Below are 21,447 nucleotides of genomic sequence, written 5' to 3'. Positions count from 1 at the left end.
CCAGATTCCCTCTGGGATGGGAACATTGCTGCCCTAGATGGAGAGCAGTGAGTTAGAGTATGGAGTTTATGTATGGAGTTGGTCAGAGAGAAGTTTGAGGAAGTAGTTGATGGTCAGATTGTGGAGGGCCTTGACCCTTGCATTTCTGAGTCCAGTGTACACTCCCCACTGCCCTTCTCGTCAAGCACTTTTGATATTTCCTCATGCTTAAAGTAGTCTTTGTTTTTAGTTTCCATGGTACCCATTCACCTGATGTTTTTCTACCTTCCTGGCTGTTTCATCTGGCACTTTGAGCTTCTTACCTCTTAAATGATCTCTCTTCCTTTAGACATTGACTTCTTAGGACATCTTACACAGTCCCATGATTTTAGTTATCTTTCTGCTGGTGGTTCCTAAAGTACCATCTGAACTCACTTCACACTCAGTTATGTCCATTTCCAGACTGTCAGTTCTGGAGAGGTTTTTAGGGAAACCTTTCTTGCATTCCCCTTCCTGCCCATAGACTGAAATAGGTGTGTGCACGTGTGTGTGCTCAGTCACTTCAGTCGTGTCTGACTCTGTGACCCCATGAATCGTAGCCCACAAAGCTTCTCTCTCCATGATATTCTCCAGGCAAAAATATCGGAGCGGGTTTGCCACGCTTTCCCCCAGGGGATTTCCCAACCCAGGGATCAAGCCCTTGTCTCTTAAGTCTCCTGCATTGGCAGATGGCTTCTTTACACTAGCGCTGCCATTTCCCCAGCACCCTCAACTGCTTTTGCCGTGACATTTAACACAGTGTATTGTTTTTGCTTACTTGCCTGGTTGAGAGCACATACCGTGTGTGCTGGGACCTGATTCCTGGCTCTGCCACTTAAGAACTGTATGGCTTGTGCCTTTGGAATTTATATGTAGACAGGAACTCGTGATAGCACCTAGCTTTTATGGTGGATAGCAGCTAGCTTAAATGGAGCATTAAATGTACAGCAAGTGCTTAGAACAAGGCCTGTGTGTAGTAAGTATTTCATTCTTTAATTTGTCGCCCATCCCCACTTCAAGATACTGTTAAGGTAAAGACCAGACTGTCTTGTTCACCCTTGTATTTCCAGATAATAGCACAATACTTGACACGTACTGCTTATTTATTGTTGACTTCATTTGTCCATCTGCTAATAGGGAAATAATTAATCAAACTTTCGTTTTCTCATGGACCTTTTATCTACTAGAGAGAGAGACAATAAATGTTAGGTCGTGATAAGTTCAGAGGAGAAAATAAGCATGCTAAGGCGTGGGTTGGTAAGGCTTGATGTTTTATACAAGGTGCTTAGGGAAGGCATCACTGATACAATGGCATTTGAGCAAAAACCAGAAGAAAGTAAGAGAAGTCAGAGATAGGTTCTTCCCTGGAGAATCCAGGTCAGTGGATCCAGTCCAGAGACCTTGGGGCCAATATACCTGAGTGGAAGTGAGAAAGGGGGAAAGTAACAGGAGATGAGGGAGGGATGGGGAAAGCAGGGCAGGTAGGTCATCGTTACAGAAGAGATTGACACAACTCCCTGTCTCTGGAGAGGGCAGCTGGTAAGTGTGGGGACTCACTTTTCCAAAATGTTGGGCCATGTGCATTTATTGCCGGTTTATCACCCTGGGCCTTTAGGCCCAGTGCTCTGAAGTCCTCTCTCGATTCAGGCTTTACTGCCTAGGAGAGCAAAGAGTTTAGATTGCTCTCTGCTGCTCTGAGACAAAGTCTGAGCTTGAAGCCACATGAGTTGGTAGGTTGTCTACAGATGACCCCTTTCCCCTAGCCTAGGAGCTGTGATTAACTCCAGGACGAGTGGGGAGGGCTAGTGAGTGTGCACAGCAGCTGTCACGGCCCGGAGTACACCTGAGGTCATAGTTATGAGTCTGAAAGATCGCTCCCGATGGGGAAAACAGTACACTACGTCTTGGACCTTGATAAATCTTGTGGCTTTATCTGCGTATGACCCCAAAATTAAAGTCCACATTCTGTAGAGAATAAGTTGCTCTATTTCTGAAGTTAGCCAAGTCTGTACCACGAGACATTTTAAGTAGCTTAGGGGCAGAGGGAAGCCCAGGCCCATCCGCCTGAGGTTTTAACTCCAGACAGCCCTGAAGGGAGGTTACCCTGTCAGAGCCTGGAGCCGAGCACTTGCTATTTTTTAGCCCAGTCACTACATGAGTACACCCGTTTAGATTTTCGGGATCCATGTATCTGAATTTACCCTACAAGAATCATGTTCGTGTTGATTAGAGAAACCTCAGGAAAGGAGTGGACAGTTCCTTTTACTGCACCCGACCCCTTGGGCTTTAAAGCTGCTGCTTCTTATCTTACTTACAGAGTGAGAGAAATGGGCACGTTCTGCACAGGTCTGTCCCTGGCACCCTGCTGGCTTTCTCCTCATACCCTCACCCTTGGGCGCTCGTCTGCTTTGATGCAGACAGGGAACAGATCCACCTGTCATTCTGACCCAGGCTGAAGGCCTGTGTTTCCGTGGGTGTTCAGCACCTTTCCATCTTTATGAGCTGGCACTGCTTCCAGCTTCCTGTACGCCCACAAGTCCACTCACTTTCTCCTCCCTGCCTTCCTCCTTTCCTGCCCCCCTCCCCCCACTCACCCACTGAGCTGTTGTCTTCCCTTCCTAACTCCTCATTCTGCCAGTGAATCAATACCGTCTTTCTTGGGATCTCAGGGATGCCTGCTTTGCTTTCTGTTTCCAAGTGGTCACAAAATGATACCGGTTCTTTCGTCAGGTCTGCTTCAGGCCCACCTCTGCCTTTCCTTTCCCTTGCCAGATAACTAACAGATTGGCTCTAGGAAACTACAGCAGCTAAGCCAGTCTTTCTCCCACTGTTTTCACTCAGTCTAATCTTGCATAGAAACAGTTTCCCCATTTTCCCTTCAGTCTCCATTCTTCCCCCCGGCCTCAAAGAATCTCTGCCTTGTGGATTCTCTCGCCCCTTGGGCTCCCTCTGCTTTAGAGCATGGACCCCCGGGGCCCATTGGGCACATCTCCCTGTTTTACATATGTGCGTGATTCACTCCCGTCTTTCTGCCTTTGCCCATGCCTTGTCGCCACCCTGAAATACCCTCATCCTCCCCGCCAACAACCTTTGGAGATTTCAGAACCCAGCTCAAGTTTTACATTTGATGGAGTCTTCTTTGAACTCCACTGTTGTAGGTCTCCAACCTATTTCTCTTCTTACTTGTGCTTTGAAGTTTGTATTCCTAATTCTTTCCAGTAGGTTTTAAAGTCTTGGAATAATCTCAGTATGTGATTCTTTGTTGGTCATCTAGACAGGACAGGGCACTCAAATATAATTGATGGGTTGATTATTACAGTTGATTGATTGTCCAAATTTGGTGTGGTTTTTAATTTTCAAAGCACTTTTCAGATGTAATGTCTGATTCACACAGCTAAAGGCTTGTTTTTAAAAACTGGATTCTAATTAGACCTCCACGTTCAAGATTATGACCTGTGTGACTGGTTTCAGGGCATATATCAGTGTATCACTTAACTTTGCCTTTGCTCCCTTGGGAGGTAACATGTGGTAGACTCGGGAGGAGCCCTGTGTTCCTTGAGTGGGATTCTGCCTGAAATGGCTTCAGGGGTTCTGGCTCTGACAGAGTCTGTGTGACTTAGGCAGCCCTCTTGAAACCTTCTTGTACCTCAGGTTTTTTGGTTGTAAAACAGGGGTGACACCATCTTTAATTGACTCTTAGACTCCCTTTTTTGGGTAATATTTATAGTTTTAGCATATCAAATCCAGATTTGCCTTACAGGCAATGACATTTCATAGTTCACTAGCGTTTCAACATTGTCCTTTTTAGTGATACATAAAATAATGGTATGATTTATAATCAAAGACTTTGCTTTGATTAAATACATTACTATTCACCATTCATGGTTATTTTGAGGACTGAAGTTGGTGAGTAATTGCTTAGCTTAATAAATGATGACTTCTGCCTTTATTTTTACAGTTTTCCTACTATTCTCTCTGCTTTCAGAATTACCCCCTTAAATCCATCCTTTACACACCTGCCTGATGACATATTACAGGTGTGTTTGTGACTGACTGCCTCCCCTGTTTGAATTACTCAGTGGCTCTCTACCCCCACAGCAGTGATTCCTTACGGGAAGAAGTACATGCCTCATTCCTTCCCCCACCTTCCTCAGAACCCTTATGGACACTAAATGACGCTGGGTGCTAGAGAGAAGTGTGTTCTACAGGTGAACTTTGGTGAATGTAGGAAAAGAGCTGGGGACCACTGCCACAAGGATTGAGCTAAGGCCCTTTAACATCATCTGCAAAGACCTCCAAGACCACCTAATAACTTGCCTTTAGGGATGTTACAGCTTTGTAAATTTTTGACTCAGCATATGAAGGGCTACAGAAGATGGGCAAGGCCCAAGGCTGTTCCCGGAGCAGTGCTTTAGGAGGAACAGAAACTGCGGGGATGGGGATCATCTCCTCAGATACAGGATTATGGACCCAGGCATGGCATTTGGAACTTTTTCCTGATGGTCACAATAACTCGTGCCTCCCTTTCCTGACTGCCTGCCATTTGTTCAGATTAGAGAGAGTGACAGTAGTTCTCCTCATTTTACAGTTGAAGAAACCGAGTTTTAGGGCTGAGATGACTCAGTAAGTGGCAGAGGCAGAATTCAGACCCTGGACTCTGGTTTCAGAGCCCGTAGTCTCACAGCTGTGCTGCCTGTGGTGTCCTCTCCTGATTTAGCATCCTCAACGTGGTAAAAAAATATATTAAGCACATGTATTGCTTATTATTATTATTATTTGGTTTCACTGCAGCTTAACTGGAGCATGTGGGATATCGTTCCCTAACCAGGGATTGAATCCGGGCCCTGTGCATTGCGCATGTGGAGTCTTACCCACCGGACCAGGAAGTCCCTAAGCTCAAGTTTTGTTAGTAGATAAGAGAGAGGATAAAATTGAGAACAGGCCTGGACCATTTTTTTTACCCAGTGTTGTACTTAGTGCATTTGGGACCAATGTTACAAACAGGCAGGAAATGGCAGAGGATGAAACAGTAGACAATAAAGAAAAGGTCCTGCTAGAACATTTTTTAAAATTACTTTAGAGAGAACTCTGACTCATAATAGGAAGTTTTTTTTTAAGGAAGGAGTAATATGCAATGAGTATAATTTACTAGTCAACGATATATATGTAAGGGCACAAAACAAAACCTGCACACGAGGGACTCCCTGGTGGTCTGATGTTTCACAGTCCGTGCTTCCATCACAGGGGCCATGGGTTCCATCCCTATTCGGGGAACTAGGATTGCACATGCTGCACAGCCTGGCCAAGGGAAAAAAAAAAAAAAGCAGAAAGTGAGTAATCCTTTTTTCAAGAAGAAGAATTACTAGCAGAGCACACAGAATAGTTAATGAGTTACTGGGTAACTTTCTATTCCCCTGCCTGGATAGCTTCTCTTTCGTTTACCAGTAAAGGCCCACCCTCATCCAGACTTCCATAGCATTTTATACTTGGGTCATAGTACTTATCACAGTCTTTCCTTTTATTATAGTTAATTCTATACATGCTTTATCTCCCCTACTTGACTATAAGCCCTTTGAGGACAGGGTCCAAATATTATCTTTATTTCTTCCTTCTGGCTCTTAACATTCTGTGATGTTAAGCATATTTTAAAATAGACATTGTTACAGATCACATTCTTTTGATGAAAACCAGTGATTACTTGAATCTAATACATTCTCTCGTGTGTGTGTGTTTGTATACAGTAGAGTCACATACAAATAGTTTATACAAATTCATCTCTAAACCATTTGGCAAAAAGAAAGAGAATAAAAGCTGTAAATACAGAACGATTCCGCCCACGATTCTCCTCCGTTAGTCTGTGTCTGGAGTGAGTGTGAGATGGAAGGTTTGAATCTTTGCTTCTGTCCTCATGTGCCTGTCATGTGCCTCCCATGAGCAATGTATGGTCTCTGGAGTGATTTTAATGCTTAAAGATACAGTGCAGATTTTCAGTCTGTGTAGTCCTTTAAGGAACCAACCACTTCATCTAGCACTTAACTGGAGAAAAGAAAAGGAACAGTAATCAGGAGCAAAGACTGTCTGGGTTGCACCTTCGGTGATCTTAAGGGCTTTTGGCCATGTATGCTTTCCATCTTACTTCCTTAGAACTTGAACCTTATACAAGATGAGACTCCACTATTTTCTCGTTTTTTTTTTTCATTGAAAATATGTGTCATCATGTGAGTAACAGAGAATGAAAGACAGGAAGTCAGGGGCTAAGTATTGAGTCTTACGGAATTTCATGACAAGGCATCTGAAGAAAACTGTGGAAAAAGTCCAAAGACCAAGGAAATTCATAAGGAGTTCAGGAGACACTAATAGCAAGGACAAGAGAAAAACAGAACTTTATTAAACAGCTTGCTTTGTTTGCCTGTTTTCTTTACTTTAGCAGAGGCTGCCATGTTTCTGGAAGGTGTATTTATGCCCTCTTCCCCTTTTTCATTTCTTTTTAAAATGGATAATACGGGAACTAGAGACTGGCTCTGGGCAAAATGATTCAGATGATTTTCCCTTCCCCTATCAGTGAGGGTCCTCCTACCCATTGACCTGTTAAGAGCCACCACACCCGCTAACACAGACGAGGAGATGATGTATGCATACCCGATCTTACCTAGAATCTGTTCCTTCCTTACTCTCTGGAGGCATTTCCTAGGAATTGATGAAACCAACCAGGCTTTGTGACTTGGGGTAGAAAAAATTATCAGCACTTAGCTTTTATATAGTAGACTAGATGTTTTATTAGGGATTAACAATTCTCTTTCAGAACTTGAGTGTTGCAGTATTGGCATCCTCCTGTTCCAGCGTAGGCTCTGTGACCATGCTTTCTTGTTTGATTAGTGTCTTATTGTCTTCTCTGTGGTGATTGTTGTTTTAAAAAAGATATGAGAGTATGGATAGCCAGTGGGGATGTGAGCCCTGTGTCTTTTGTGCACGGCAGGCTTCTGTCCTCCAGTGTGAAATACCTGAAGAGGGTTAATCTAGTTGAGAGGTTTCTGTGGATATGAGTGAACTTGCAGCGTGGTATGTGTTAACATGCCACTAGTGTCCTGGAAGCTCTTACCTCCCGCCTCTGCCTGTGGAGTTGCTCCAGAAGGCTTCCTGCTGTCCCCATATAGAACTGCATTTCACTGTAGGAACAGTGTTATTCATGGTGCTTCGTTTTCACTGCACCGCTGCTCTGTGGTACCATGTCCTGACTCAGCCTTTGTGTCCTACTGGCATGAGAGCCTTGTTTATTATATCTGTAAAAAATATATCGTTAAGGTTAATACTTAAACGTTTGGAATATAGTCCACAATCCCTGGAGACAGTATTTTTACTGGAGGAAAAAGAGTAATGTTTGTTACCAGGCTCCAGATCACTTTGCTTTTAGTGGTTCCTGGAGGACCAAGGGAAGAAGTGCCCACTGAACTGAGAGGGTATCTTGAGACTGAAAGACAAGGCAGGTGGCTCTATATAATCAGTGGATCAGTTCATTATTATAGGGTAACTTACTCACAGGGTGGGGTTGGGCAGACAGTGCTCCAGAAGCTTTTGTAGCTGCAGTCCACACAGCTGAGGGGCCATTGAGACAATTTCATAGCTTACCTCGTGCAGGAGGAGGTGTATGCTTGGAAACAGTCATGTGTTCCTAAATCAAGACTTATAAATGGGTTACTAGTCTCATGGGTGCTAAGTATAAGTGAGCAAAGGTCTTCATCATTGTTTGGGGATTAACAGAACATAGAGGCCACCTGGTTCTAATGATTATTAAACACTATCTATTACATTCAATTCCCAACAACAGAGAAGTGATTACCACATAGTACAGTCCTGGGAAGGGTCAGCAGAAGGACAGGAGGAACTGTGTGGGCCCAAGATGGAATCAGTTATGCTAACGGCCATAGACAGTGGTGGCTTCTGTTCACCTGGGATTGGATTCAGGACGCTTTTGACTTCAGTGACAAACATAACCAAGGATGAACTTTTGAAGATCCTAGAATCCTCTGTTCATGGATAAGGTTGTTGAAAGTGACTTGCCTCCATTCCCTGCAGTTCCAGAGCTGTGTCCCCAAGGAGCACATCTGTCCTCGAAATGACCTTTTATTTTCCCTCTTAGATTGCATCAATCCTGACATGAAACAAGTAAGCTCATTTTAACCCACTTTTACTTGTAGAGGTTAACTCCTGTGTCCAGGCGGTAGAGGGTGCTTTTCAGTGCCAGGGTGGGAAGCCAGGCCAACTCAAAAGGCCTGTGTCCCCTCAAAATCAGGACTTGTGAACCATATAAGCCTCTTTCATCCATTCAGCCAGATTTGTGAAGTACCACTGTAACCACCACAGCGCTTGGCAGTGCGGACCCAGAGATGAATGTGACATAGACTCTGCCCTCAAGATCATGAACTCCTTATTGCAAAATTCAGATTTAAATTAAAGGAAGTAGGGAAAACCACTAGACCATTCACGTATGATCTAAGTCAAATCCCTTACGATACAGTGAAAGTGACAAATAGATTCAAGGGATTATATCTGATAGACAGTGCCTGAAGAACTATGGACAAAGGTTCGTAACATTGTACAGGAAGCGGTGATCAAAACCATCCCCAAGAAGAAATGCCAAAAGGCAAAATGGTTGTCTGAGGAGGCCTTACAAATAGTTGAGAAAAGAAGAGAAGCGAAAGGCAAAGGAGAAAAGGCTATATCCATCTGAATACAGAGTTCCCAAAGAATAGCAAGGGGAGACAAGAAAGCTTTCCTCAGTGATCAGTGCAGAGAAATAGAGGAAAGCAATAGAATGGGAAAGACTAGAGATCTCTTCAAGAAAATTAGAGATACCAAGGGAACATTTCATGCAAAGATAGGCACAATAAAGGACAGAAATGGTATGAACCTAACAGAAGCAGAAGATATTAAGAAGAGGTGGCAAGAATACACAGAAGAACTATACAAAACAGATCTTAATGACCCAGGTAACCAAGATGGTGTAATCACTGACCTAGAGCCAGACATCCTGGAGTGCTAAGTCAAGTGGGTTTTAGGAAGTATCACTATGAACAAAGCTAGTGGAGGTGATAGAATTCCAGTTGAGCTATTGCAAATCCTAAAAGATGATGCTGTGAAAGTGCTGCACTCAACATGCCAGCAAATTTGGAAAACTCAGCAGTGGCCACAGGACTGGAAAAGGTCAGTTTTCATTTCAGTCCCAAAGGCAATCCCAGAGAATGTTCAAACTACCTCACAATTGCTCACATCTCACATACTAGCAAAGTAATGCTCAAAATTCTCCAAGCCATGCTTCAACAGTACGTGAACCATGAACTTCCAGATGTTCAAGCTGGATTTAGAAAAGGCAGAGGAACCAGAGATCAAATTACCAACATCCGTTGGATCATAGAAAAAGCAAAAGAGTTCCAGAAAAACATCTACTTCTGGTTCATTGATTTTGCTAAAGCCTTTGACTGTGTGGATCACAACAAACTGGAAAATTCTTACAGATGGGAATACCAGACCATCTGACCTGCATCCTGAGAAATCTGTATGCAGGTCAAGAAGCAACAGTTAGAACTGGACATGGAACAACAGACTGGTTCCAGATTGGGAAAGGAATTCGTCAAGGCTACTGTCACCTTTTTTATTTAACTTACATGCAGAGTACATCATGTGAAATACTGGACTGGATGAAACAGCTTGTGTTTCAGCTGGAAAAAGATTGCAGGGAGATATATCAATAAACTCAGATATGCAGATGATATATCTGTGACCCTTATGGCAGAAAGTGAAGAGGAAGTAAAGAACCACTTGATGAAAGTAAAAGAGGAGAGTTTTTGAAAAAGCTGGCTTAAAACTCAACATTCAGAAAACTAAGATCATGGTGTCCGGTCCCATCACTTCATGGCAAATAGATGGAGAAACAATGGAAAGAAGAAACAGTGGCAGACTTTATTTTCTTGGGCTCCAGAATCACTGCAGATGGTGACTGCAGCCATAAAATTAAAAGACGCTGCTCTTTGGAAGAAAAGCTATGACCAACCTAGACAGCACATTAAAAAGCAGAGACATCACTTTGCCAACAAAGGTCCACCTAGTCAAAGCTATGGTTTTTTTCAGTAGTCATGTACGGTTGTGAGAGTTGGACGATAAATAAAACTGAGCACCGAAGAATTGATCCTTTTGAACTGCGGTATTGGAGAAGACTCTTGAGAGTCCCTTGAACTGCAAGGAGATCAAACCAGTCAGTCCTAAAGGAAATCAACCCTGAATATTCATTGGAAAGACTGATGCTGAAGCTCCAATACTTCAGTCCCCTGATGTGAAGCACTGACTCATTGGAAAAGACCCTGATGTTGGAAGAATTGAAGGCAGGAGGAGAAGGGGACGACAGAGGATGAGATGGCTGGATGGCATCACCGACTCGATGGACATGAGTTTGAGTAAGCTCTGGGAGTTCGTGATGGACAGGGAGGCCTGGCGTGCTGCAGTCTATGGGGTTGCAAAGAATGGACACAACTGAGCAACTGAACTGAAGGTCTCCCTTCAAGGAGAAGAACAGACAAGTGAAAAATATGACAGTGCACTGAGCTGAGTGCCTCGGGTGAGATGCATGCTGGACACAGCAGTATCACTGAGTAGAGGTGATTACCTCAGCCCGGAGAGGTCTTTAGTCTTTCTTGAATTTACTTCACCGAAGTCTTCGGTATTCATCACCTCAAATCTTGGAAGGCTCCTTTTGCAATCTCTGATTTTTACAGAACTGCTTAAGATCAGCATGAAGAATAGTGGAAGGTAGTGAGGGTTAGGATTAGCAGTTCTCAGCAGAGTCGGAAGCACCATAAGCCCTTGTTCCAATTAAAGAAGTGCTTTCTTTCCATCAGGAAATCCCAGCAGGTTAGACAGTCATTTAACTCTCCTTCAATACCTCCCAGGGCTGTTTTCCCCTTTCTGTGCATTTTCACAGTGCAACTACTTACCAAGCCTTTGTTGGCACAGAACTTCTGATTCAGGTCCTTCAGAACAGAAGAATCACACCTTCCAGGAGTCCCAAAGCTATACCTAAGCACTAGTGAATGCTCAGCATGCACCAGATTTGTTCTTCTTAGTTTCTGTATCAGTAAGCTGGGTCACAGGAAAACTTCTGAGAGAGCCCAGGGTACAAACTTACATTCTGGTCACAACCTTCATCTTGCCTCTAGGGAATGAGATGGGGAAGGCCTCAAACAGTTAACTTATACTGACAGAAAAGAATAGAGGGGCCCACACTGGATGCCCAGTGGGGCCAGTTAGAGAAGCAGGTACCTCCTCTGGAGAGAGGGTGATGTCACAGCTTCCTGGAAAAGAAAGATGGGAGACAGCTGTCCCCCTGTGGGGGAGCGGGGAGGGAAATGGTCTTATTAGCAGGTTAGGTCGCTTTTCAGAGCTGCACACCTCTTGGCTTGTAGTCATTCCTGCGTTCTGACTGTTGAGAGGGGACTCCTGAAGACCTTTGCGTCTGCTTTCCTCTCTTCTTGTGCCCCCTCCCTGATGCAGGCTTTGGGTTTCTTCTTGCTCCACCTCCCTTTGTTGGTTTGCTCCTTTAGCTCTCAGTGTTCTCTGAGGTTTTACCTACATTGCTGCTGGCATCCTCAAGTTCAGTCCATCAGTCAGCTCGTGTCGTTTGTCAGAACCATTTTTGTGATTTGTTAACCTCTAGTTTTTTAGGTACATGAGTTTGGTGCTGATTCTCCATTGTCTTCTCCCCACACTCATGCTTGGCAACCTCCAACTTTCTCAAGGCTCCTCTGTCTCCACTCAGAGAAAGCTCACCCACGTTCCATGGTTCGCTGCAGGTTCAGTAAAAGCAGGTCTTCACCGACTTGTCAGGTTAACCTGGACAGCTGGTGAGCTAATCCCCCGTGGCTCAACCTCGGTTCATGGACACCACATGAGTCACTGTGGTTACCAAAGGTCAGTTGTGATAGCTCCAGACCTGTTGATGTCAGTTATATTGCTATTGTGGTTAAGTCATTTATCATAATTAATAATATACAGATAAACCATATGTGAGAAAAGAGATTTGTTCTATAAAACTTATCTTGCTTTGGAAAGGCAAGTTACTTAAAAGAGGAATGAAGTTGAATTGGTTTGGACAAGATAACTGAAGGAGACCAGAGCAGGAGGACTCCTAAAGTCTAGAAAAATTCCATACTTCTGTTTCACAGAAATCTGAGTCCTCCCTCTCCTTTAGAGGAACTGGAAATTGTAAATGATACATTATGAGTGAATTGTATACAAGAGAAATTACATAGATGTTGTTTAGTTGCCAAGTCGTGTCAGACTCTTTGCAGCCCCCATGGACTATGGCCCACCAGGCTTCTCTGTCCATGGGATTTCCCAGGCAAGAATACTGGAGTGGGTTGCCATTTCCTTCTCCAGAGGGAGCTTCCCAACCCAGAGATTGAACCCGTGTTCCCTGCATTGGTAGATGGCTTCTTTACTGCTGAGCTGGCAGGGAAGCCCCCATTGATGTCTAACCGGTAAAAAAGATCCCGTGGGCTCTACACCAAAAGTTTTGTGGCTCTCGGAGTAGTGTCTGTAGTAGATGATTGTAGTAGAAGCTTGGACTTTGAGGGAAAAGTCACAGTCAAAGTCAAAATAACTGTCTTCATTACATAAGTTGTTGGTTTAAAATGCTCTTCATTGGGGGTAGAGAAATCAGTGTTACTAATCTGCTGCCTCCCTCTCCCCGCCCCCCCATCTTCCTAATTCTGCTAGCTGTCGTTTTTCTGCATTGTCGAAGCATGTAGCATTGACATTCTCTTGTCACTCTAACCCCGTTTGTCTTAGTCCTACCAGTAAGGATATCCAGTGCTTGCTGCCGGTCTTTCTGCCACGGTTTTTCCAGTCACCTCTCGGTTGGCAGAAGTTTTTTCTTCAAAACAGAGGAATTTCCAGTTACCTAGGTGTAAAATTCTTGAGTTACCTTTTCTTTTCTTGGGAATTTTTGTAAATACTGCTTCTTTTTCTGCCAACATTGAATTTTACTGTGGGAATTTTCAAGCTTGTGTCCCTCTTTTAAGTGATTTGATCATTTCACCTGCTTGTGGAAATTGAGAAACCTTACCTTCAAGGTCTGTCTCGGCACTGATTGTTTCGGGTCAGTTTTTCCCTGGAATGCAATGTGCGTTTTCGGGAACATCTTGAAAACATTTTTGCATCATCTTTATGAGCTGAGTCTTTACATCCCTCTTCTGTTCCATGTTACAGGTTTCTTTTACATTATGTTGTATCTCCTTTGCTATCTTCTGTAACTCATTTTCTCCCGATTGCTGTTAACTCTTCTTTTTGTCTGGTTCCTTTTATATGCTTTTTCAAAATTTCTCTCCTTTTTGCTCCTTCCTGTGTTTTTAGCAGTGTCTCTTCTCCCTTTTCTTCCTTCCAGATTCTTCTTCATTTCTCTGTGTTTTTTTTTTTTCCTTTCATTTATGTCTTCTCTTCTTGTCTCCCTGTTTCTCCCATATAAGCTCTTACACTTCAGCTTTAGGCTCTTGCTTCATAGTTTCCTTTTTTCAATTCTGTAAAATATGTTGTTGCATTTTGTCTGCTCTATGACAGCATTTTTCTGACATGTAGTCTTAGTCTGCCCTATGGTTTTCCTGTTTCTTTCCTAATTTGTTTCTTGTTGCATCTTTATATAGATCCCATGCAGATTTCATTTTTATAACTTATCTTTAAATAGGTGGGTTTTTCAGGGACCAGCTATTTGCAGGATGCTGTTTAGGGGAAGTACCAAGTCTGTGTTCCAGGCTGACTGCAGTTGTTCTCATGATTTCAGGTTCCAGGTGAGTTTCTTTACTTTAATTTCTACCCAGCCAAAAGAGGTAGACATCTGTGATTTTCCTACCACGCCAAGACTGCCCTCTCTGCTCCACAGAGACCAGCCCTGGGAGGCAAAATAGACCTCATTTGGATGACTTTTCACTTAGGCCCAACTTCAGGCCCAAGGAAGCGCTTATCTTCCAAAAATCAGGAAACTATTGGGTCACAGAGGGTGTATCCTTCACCTATAAGAAGCATGTTTTGCAGGCCTTCCTGAGTTCTCCAGCTCCCATGCCCTCTCTCTATAGCATCCTTTCTTTTCAAAAGGAAAGGAGCCCTTGCTTGGGCTCCCTGCTTTTGACAGCGTTTACACCCATTTAGGGGCCTGTTGTTCAGTCACTCAGTTGTGTCCAACTCTTTGCAATCCCATGGACTACAGCACACCAGGCTTCCCTGTCCTCCACTATCTCCCAGAGTTGGTTCAGACTCATGTCCATTGAGTTGGTGATGCCATCCAACCATCTCATCCTCTGTCATCCCCTTCTCCTTCAGTCTTTCCCAGCATCAGAGTCTTTTCCAATGAGTTGGCTCTTTGTATCAGGTGGCCAAAGTATTGGAGCTTTAACATCAGTCCTTCCAATGAATATTCAGGGTTCATTTCCTTTAGGGTTGACTGGTTTGATCTTGCTGTCCAAGGTACTCTCTAGAGTCTTTCCCAGCACCGCAATTCAAAAGCATCAATTCTTTGGCACTCAGCCTTCTTTATGGGCCAACTCTCACATCCATGCATGACTACTGGAAAAACCATAGCTTTGACTAAACAGACCTTTGTAGGCAAAGTGATGTCTCTGCTTTTTAATTGGGAGCCTGGGATTATGGTTATCTTCAGTTTGTTGAAAATGGAGTTTGCATTTTTGTTTATTTCTCCTTGCACTTGAATACCTTTATGAATAACATTTTAAAATTATGACTTCACAATGCAGTGTTCAAATCAGACTAATGTTTTCTATTAACCAACCACTGGTCCCCTTATATCCTCTGTTAGGCCTTTTACTACACCTTCCCCATAAAGCCTCTCCACCACACTGTCATCCATCTTTTAAGCACTAAAGCCCAAGGAGGATTCTGTTCAGATTTATGAAAAGCCTGTTATTCATTCAACACGCCTACTCCACACTGGGCATTGTTCTAGGCCTTGGGAAGAAAACATGGAAGAATTCCTGCTTTATCTTTGACACACCCAAGGCAAGTCCTGAAACGATTCCATGTAGAGTCTTCCTCTATGTGTAGAAGAAGAAAGTAAAAATCAGTTTGGGATTTTGAGGAGGTATGGTGGAAACATGAGCTCTGGAGTCAGACCTAGATTCAGTGATCAGGTCACTAACTATGACCTGCTAAATACGTGAGGTTGGGACAGTTTATTGACTTTTCCATGTATTAGTTTCCACACATCAGTTTATCTCAGGTAGATGTTATAAAGCTAAAATAAGTTACATATAAAGTACTCAGCACATAGTTGATGCTCAACAAGTACCACTCCCCCCATGAAAAAGGTATTTATTACAAAGAATAAATACTAGGAGTACTGGTATAGAGATACCATTTACATAACATAAAGCTTACTGTCTTCATTTTTAAATGTACTGTTCAGTAGTGTTAAATGAGTTCACATTTTTGTGCAGCCCATGTCTAGCGCTCTTTCTCTTGCAAAACTGATACTGTGTACCCACTGAAGAGCATCCCCATTGCCTCGTCCCCACAGCTCCTGGCAGTCACCATCCTACTTTCTGCCTCTATGATTTTGACCACTAGGTACCTTATATAAATGGAATCATACTGAATTTGTCCTTTTATGTCTGGCTTATCTCACTTAGCATGGTGTCCTAAAGGCTCATCCATGTTGGAGCACGTTGCAAGATTTTCTTGTAATGCTGAGTAATATTTCATTGCCGTGTATATGCCACATTTTGTTTATCCGCTCACACATTGATTGGGTTGCTTTCTACTTTTGACTGTTGTGAGTAATGCTGCTGTGAAGATAGGTGTACACGTCTCTCTTTGAATCTTTTGAGGATAATCCCAGAAGTAATAAGGTAATTCTGTGTTTAATTTTTTAAGGAAACATCATACTGTTTTCTGAAGCCTGTTTCTTGATGGGGAAGTATAAACAGTGTAGTTCCCCAGAGACTAATTTTAAAACCAATCTTGTTTAATGTTTTATAAACTATCTATATATGAGAGTTTCACTATTAAATCTCCTTTGCATATAGATAATGAAATAGTTCATATTCTGTAAAATATAAGAATACCTCATGTGAGTATAGACAGAAAAGTGGTTAATAAGGCTTAATTAGTGTAGGGAAACATATTTGTATTTGAATGTAGGCTTTAGTATACTCCCTCAAGGTCAGGAGGACTCTAGTTGCAGCTGTCAGTGTATTTCCCCACTTACTGTGAACAAAACATGGAGAACTAATGGGCCAGTAAACTTCATATGTCAAAAGTACACAGACACACGGACATGTCTTTTTCCTTGGCTCTCCGTAGCAAGACTCTCCATGCAGTGGAGTATATTGGCCCTCAAATCCTCCGTAGTCTAGTCTAGTCTAGACCAGTGTGGTCTCAACTGAAGACAGTTGTTGCCCCTGCAGACATTTGACCGTACCTGGAGACATTTGTGTTGTCTCAGCTGAAGGGGTGCTCTGGAATCTAGTGGACGGAGACCAGGAGTGCTGCTACACCTGCCACAGTGCACGGAGCAGCTCCCCTGCCACAGAGAACTCTCCAGCCCCAGGTGGCAGCTTAAGAGACCTGCCTTAGACCCAAACCAGGCCCTCAGCATTGTTCTCAGCCTCTCTCGCATGTAAACCTGACATTCCAGCCGGGCCCAGGTGCGCCTCAGACCATACACCAGCTGAAATCTTCCTGTTTCTCTGGTGTCAGGCCCAGCTCCAGGTCTCTCACTGTCTCAGTGAAGCTAGCTGGCCTCTCTGACCACCGCTCTCTCCCTTCTTGGACTTCCTGTAGGACTGTCCCACTAATTTGGCACTTGGTTGACCATACAAGGTGGTCTCTTTCCAAAGTTGACTAAAGTGCCTTGAAGGCCATGTTGATATGAACTTGATGTGAAATGTGACATACCAGCCCTTACATAGCCCAGTGGGCATCTCTGACCTGACCTACCTGGGGCTCCATGAAAGCTTTCCTGCATGTGTAGTGTAGAGTTGCTGAATCAGCACAATACTCGGCCATCACCGCAGTCTGAGAATGGTGAGCTGGGTGGAAGGTCCACATGGGAGCCCCGTGGCCAGAGAGGTGTTCATGCTGAACCTAGTTTCCTCGCTAAGCTAGAACATATGAGGAGGGTGCCAGAGGATGGGCCTGTTATGAAGCCTGGAGGATAACGTTGTTTCACATGGAAATGTTTGTAGACAGGAACTGTTCTGTCATAGCTGGGCTAGTTGAATGTCAGTCGGTATTTATAGTGATCAGACTTGTAATGAAAGCCATCATTATTTATTTAGAGCCCAGTGTTTGCCAGGCACCACGTAGGTGCTTTATACAGCTTATCGCATTCAGCCCTTACCACAGTCCTGGAAGGAAGCTGAAGCACTGAAAGGGTCATTTGCCCAAGCTCATTCGGCTCACAAATAGCAGAGCTGAAATTTGCACACAGTCTGACTTCATGCAGCACCACCCTGCCCTGAGTGTAGCCAGGCCCTCTTGCCACTGGTCCTGGGGGAGATCTGTGTCTTGACACGCTGAAACGTGGGGGAGTCCCCTGTGGCCTCACCGGAGAGGTGGGTGACCCATGGGGCTGAGGCATTCGTTGCTCATCAGTGCCAGTGTCGTGCCTGGCCTCTCTGCTTCTGCAGGAGAGCCCATGGGGTTTCCTCTGGGGCCACAGCCTCACGACCACAAGGGGCTCTGACCTTCTCACTTCTGCTTCCCCTGCAGGTACACTACATCCTTCAGGAGGTGGTGATGGGTGGGATGGTCCTGGAAACAAACATGAATGAGATTGTGGCTCAGATTGAAGCCCAGAACAGGCTGGAGAAGTCCGAGGTGAGACACTGCTGGATTCTGCCCCGGCTGGTCAGAGAAGACCTGGGAAGAGGGAGGAATGGCTGCTGTGTGAAGTTGGGTTACTGTGGAGCCTTAGGAGTGTTTTCTGCTCCATCTTCTTTTTTTCCCTGAGTCCACTGACACTCATTGGTTTGAAGATTAAACAGGTGAGAATGAGGCTAAAGGTGTGAATGGAAAGCCAGGTGGCGCAGGAAGGCAGACAGCTTCTGGCTTGGGGGATTATGTGGGTTGTAATTCCTCCTTTCATAACCACATGTTCCCTGGGGTACCCAGAATCACCTTCTCAGATTCTAATGTGGTTTCCTAGCTTGTGTGCCTGAGAGTCTGTCTCCCAGCAGCCACTTCTCGTGGTGTCTGTCAAACCTCAGAATGGCCAGTTTCCAGTTAGCCTGATAAAAAGCTACGGTAGAATTTGGGCTGAGTTTGAAAATAGCTTCCTCCCAGTCCACCCCCTCATGGTGCTGAGTCTGATGCAGATGCATCCTGTTCCCCTGAGGTCTCCCCATCACCTTCGTCAGCCGTACCAGGGAGCAGAGGTTACCGGCACACACCTTCACAAGTGGGAGAGCAAGCACAACAAATTACCTCTGTAGCTATCTGAGCGTCTTTAAGAGCTTCACCGCTTTGTGCATCAGAGCTTGATCTTGCGAAACCAGGGATTCTTTGTGTGAGGACTGGCAGTCCTGCTGAAGAAGCTTTTCCAAACCGCAGCTATTGTGGCAACTAGAGTTCTCTTAGAAATGCAGGCTGGGAAGCTTCCAAGAATAGTGAGTGAGTCAGAGGCCAGAGGTTTGGAAACTAGAGGAAACAGAGACTTGCCGGGCAAGGGTGGGATTGGAGTCAGGATCCGGAAAGTGGTCGAGGAGGAGGAAACCGTTTAGAGAGTGTCCTCGTCAACTTCTCCCCTTCTCTGCACGCCTGGGCCGCTGGAGGGCTGGGGCTTGCCACGGTCACCTTTCCTCCCCGCGCTGTCTCCAGCCCTTCCGTGTCTGTGTGTGCTCCGCCTCCGCTGTGGCCTCCCCCCATCTTGTGGCCACATGTCATTTCCAAAGCCAGCTCTTCTCCATCTCACGTTATTAGTTGGCAAGCAGTTGTCCTAAGCTGTGACATTCCTTTTTCCATTAAGAATGTCCCTGTGACTGCACTCGTCTGTTAAGAGTCTTCAGTCTCTTGAGGAAAGTCTTGTATTTTTGTTTCGTAACCTGAAAAGTGACCCTGATACTGAAGACAACTTGGTTAAACCATGCTGGTTATTTCAGCGGGCGTCTGTTGAGCAGCCCCTGTGTGCCAGGCACTGTGGGCGCTGGGGCCAGGAAATTGCACGAGACACAGCACGTGTTCCGGGGTGCAGAGTGTGGGCCCCTTTACTGCGGAACCCACTGACCTAAGAGCTGTGTTGGCCACCTTTGAGGCATAAAGATGGAAAAGTCAAAGCTTGTGTTACATGTACTCAGTTTGGACATTTTCTCTCCCTCTTTCACTTGTTTTTTTGTTGTTGTGAAAACATTAAGCAGATGGCAGTGAGAGTTTATCACACAGCCACCTTTATATCTCTGCAGGGTGGCCTTTCAGCTGCACCTGCCCGGGCAGTGTCCGCTGTGAAGAACATCAACCTGCCAGAGATGCCCCGGAACATCAACATTGGCGATCTCAACATCAAGGTCCCCAACCTGTCCCAGTTTGTCTGAGAGTGGAGGACAGCTGAACTGAGTCCTTGGAGCCAGCAGAGCCGAGCCAGCCCTGCAGCACAACCCGCTCTACACCCTCAAGGAGTCCAGCCTTGGGCCCTGGCCCCCACTGTCCTGGAGCAGGAAAGAGCCCTGTGTCCACTGCCAGCCTTCTCACACGTGCGGCCTTGCCCATCTCTCGGACAGACGGCAACTGTGGGTGTGAGGGGCCCTGGCTACCTCAGTGGGGGTCAGGTGCCCAAGTCATACGCCCCCTTTCCCTCCCGTGTGCAGCCACTCCCAGGGCTTGGGGACTGTAGTGAGAGCCCTCTCCCCACCTCGATCCCAGAACCCCATCCTGAGGATGTGTGCTGACTCGAGGCTTCAACCTTGAGTTGAAGGCTCCCTGAGATCCTGCAGCGTTGACTGTGATGGCGAGGTGCCGTAGCTGGGAACAGATTGACCCTCTAGATCTGGAAACATGGTGCATGGCAAACAAGGACAGGAGTTTAAGGTGATCCAAAGTGGCCTGCTGGCTCTCCTAGGGTTGGCACACCCAGAATCCTTTGGCACAGCCCAGCCTTCTCACCCCCACCTACGTTCCCCACAGCCACAGTCCCAGCTCTGCTCGCCCAGCTGTGTGTGTGTATAGGACACAGTCCACTTTGTAAGCCTGTTGCTTGCCTGCCTGCACATTTCTGCCCACAGGGAGGGTACTCCCACAGCCAGAGTGGTTCCCATCAAAGGGGTGGCGCCCCATGTCTGTAGAAGGCAAAGCTGACATGTGGAACATCTCAGAATTGTGACTGTGCTAGGTTTAAAACACATTCTTCTCCCGAGGAGTAGATGGGTCAGTTGCTGTGTTCTGAATGATGGGTGTTCTCTGGGTGGAAAGCCACTGCAGTCTGCACCAGCTTGTGGAGCGTGAGAGCCTGAACCAGGGCCCCCGTTCTGGACCTGGGACACAGGCAGCGTGCTGGCTGAGACCTGGGGCAGCGCAGCATCTTTTCCCCACATTCAGAGGGTCCCTCCCTGAGCTCGTTCTGGGCTTGCCCTGCGCCCTAAGGTGACAGTTCACTAGAGCTCGCTGTGGAAACCCATAAATATTTCCCATGTCGTGAGGGTCTTTGTGCCTGTGGTTGGTCATCTTAGAGATGGAGCTGCTCCTCGGAGCAGTGCCTCTTACCCCTGCACTGCCTTGGGGCCAGGTGCCTTGATGAGCTGCCTTGAGGTTAGGGAGCTCTCTGTGCCATGCTACTAAGTCTCCCAGCCTGGGGACTTGTTGTGCTTGCCAGCTGGTGGCCCAGACTGTTTGCTCAGGCCTCCTGATGTTGTCGCAGAGCCTGTCTGATGTGCCCAACAAGACCATGTGTTGAGTCACGTCTTCTCCCGCTTTGAACAGTGCTTCCTGCGGTGGGTGTCCTTTATTCCCTGTAGCCTCTTGACTCAGTCTTTCGGAACCTCTCCAATAACCTCAGAGATGGGCCGTGTTGCTCAGAAGATAGACACTTATGTGGGAAGAGGGAAATGTAGGTAAATATATCTATCCAATGTCAAAGCCTCTGATGTTCTTTTAAAAAGTTTTCATTTTTTTTAACAGACATTTCAGCCTATTCACATTCCTCTTTCATAATTTGCTTAAAGTGAAGTAGGAACAAAGAAGGAAAATGTTATTTATTTTATACTTTCTGTAAGATGGCATAAGCAAGATCCTTCCACAATCCTTACAACAGACCTTATTATCTCTCATTCTGCAGGTCAAGAAAGTAAGACTTGGAGAGGTCAAGTAACTTGCTTTAGGTCACACAGGTCTAAGAGTTGAGACTGACTGCCTAAATCTGCGGTTCATTTTTTTTTTTTTTCCTGC

At 45.3% G+C, this 21,447-nt stretch overlaps 1 protein-coding gene across 1 annotated transcript in view; it reads left to right on the top strand.

Annotated features, from left to right (window-relative positions):
- Positions 1 to 21,146, top strand: part of LOC102191560 (AP-3 complex subunit sigma-2) — a 42,206-nt gene extending 21,060 nt beyond the window's left edge. Inside the window, exons 5-6 of the mRNA XM_005694976.3 lie at positions 17,785 to 17,892; positions 19,473 to 21,146. Of these exons, the coding sequence (XP_005695033.2) occupies positions 17,785 to 17,892; positions 19,473 to 19,601 (237 nt within the window). The 3' untranslated portion in view covers positions 19,602 to 21,146. The remainder of the gene's footprint in view (positions 1 to 17,784; positions 17,893 to 19,472) is intronic.

Source organism: Capra hircus, chromosome 21, assembly GCF_001704415.2.
Source record: "Capra hircus breed San Clemente chromosome 21, ASM170441v1, whole genome shotgun sequence".
NCBI classification, from domain to species: Eukaryota; Metazoa; Chordata; class Mammalia; order Artiodactyla; family Bovidae; genus Capra; species Capra hircus.
The sequence above is the reverse complement of the archived record's forward strand: the minus strand, read 5'-3'. Positions and strand labels throughout refer to the sequence as shown.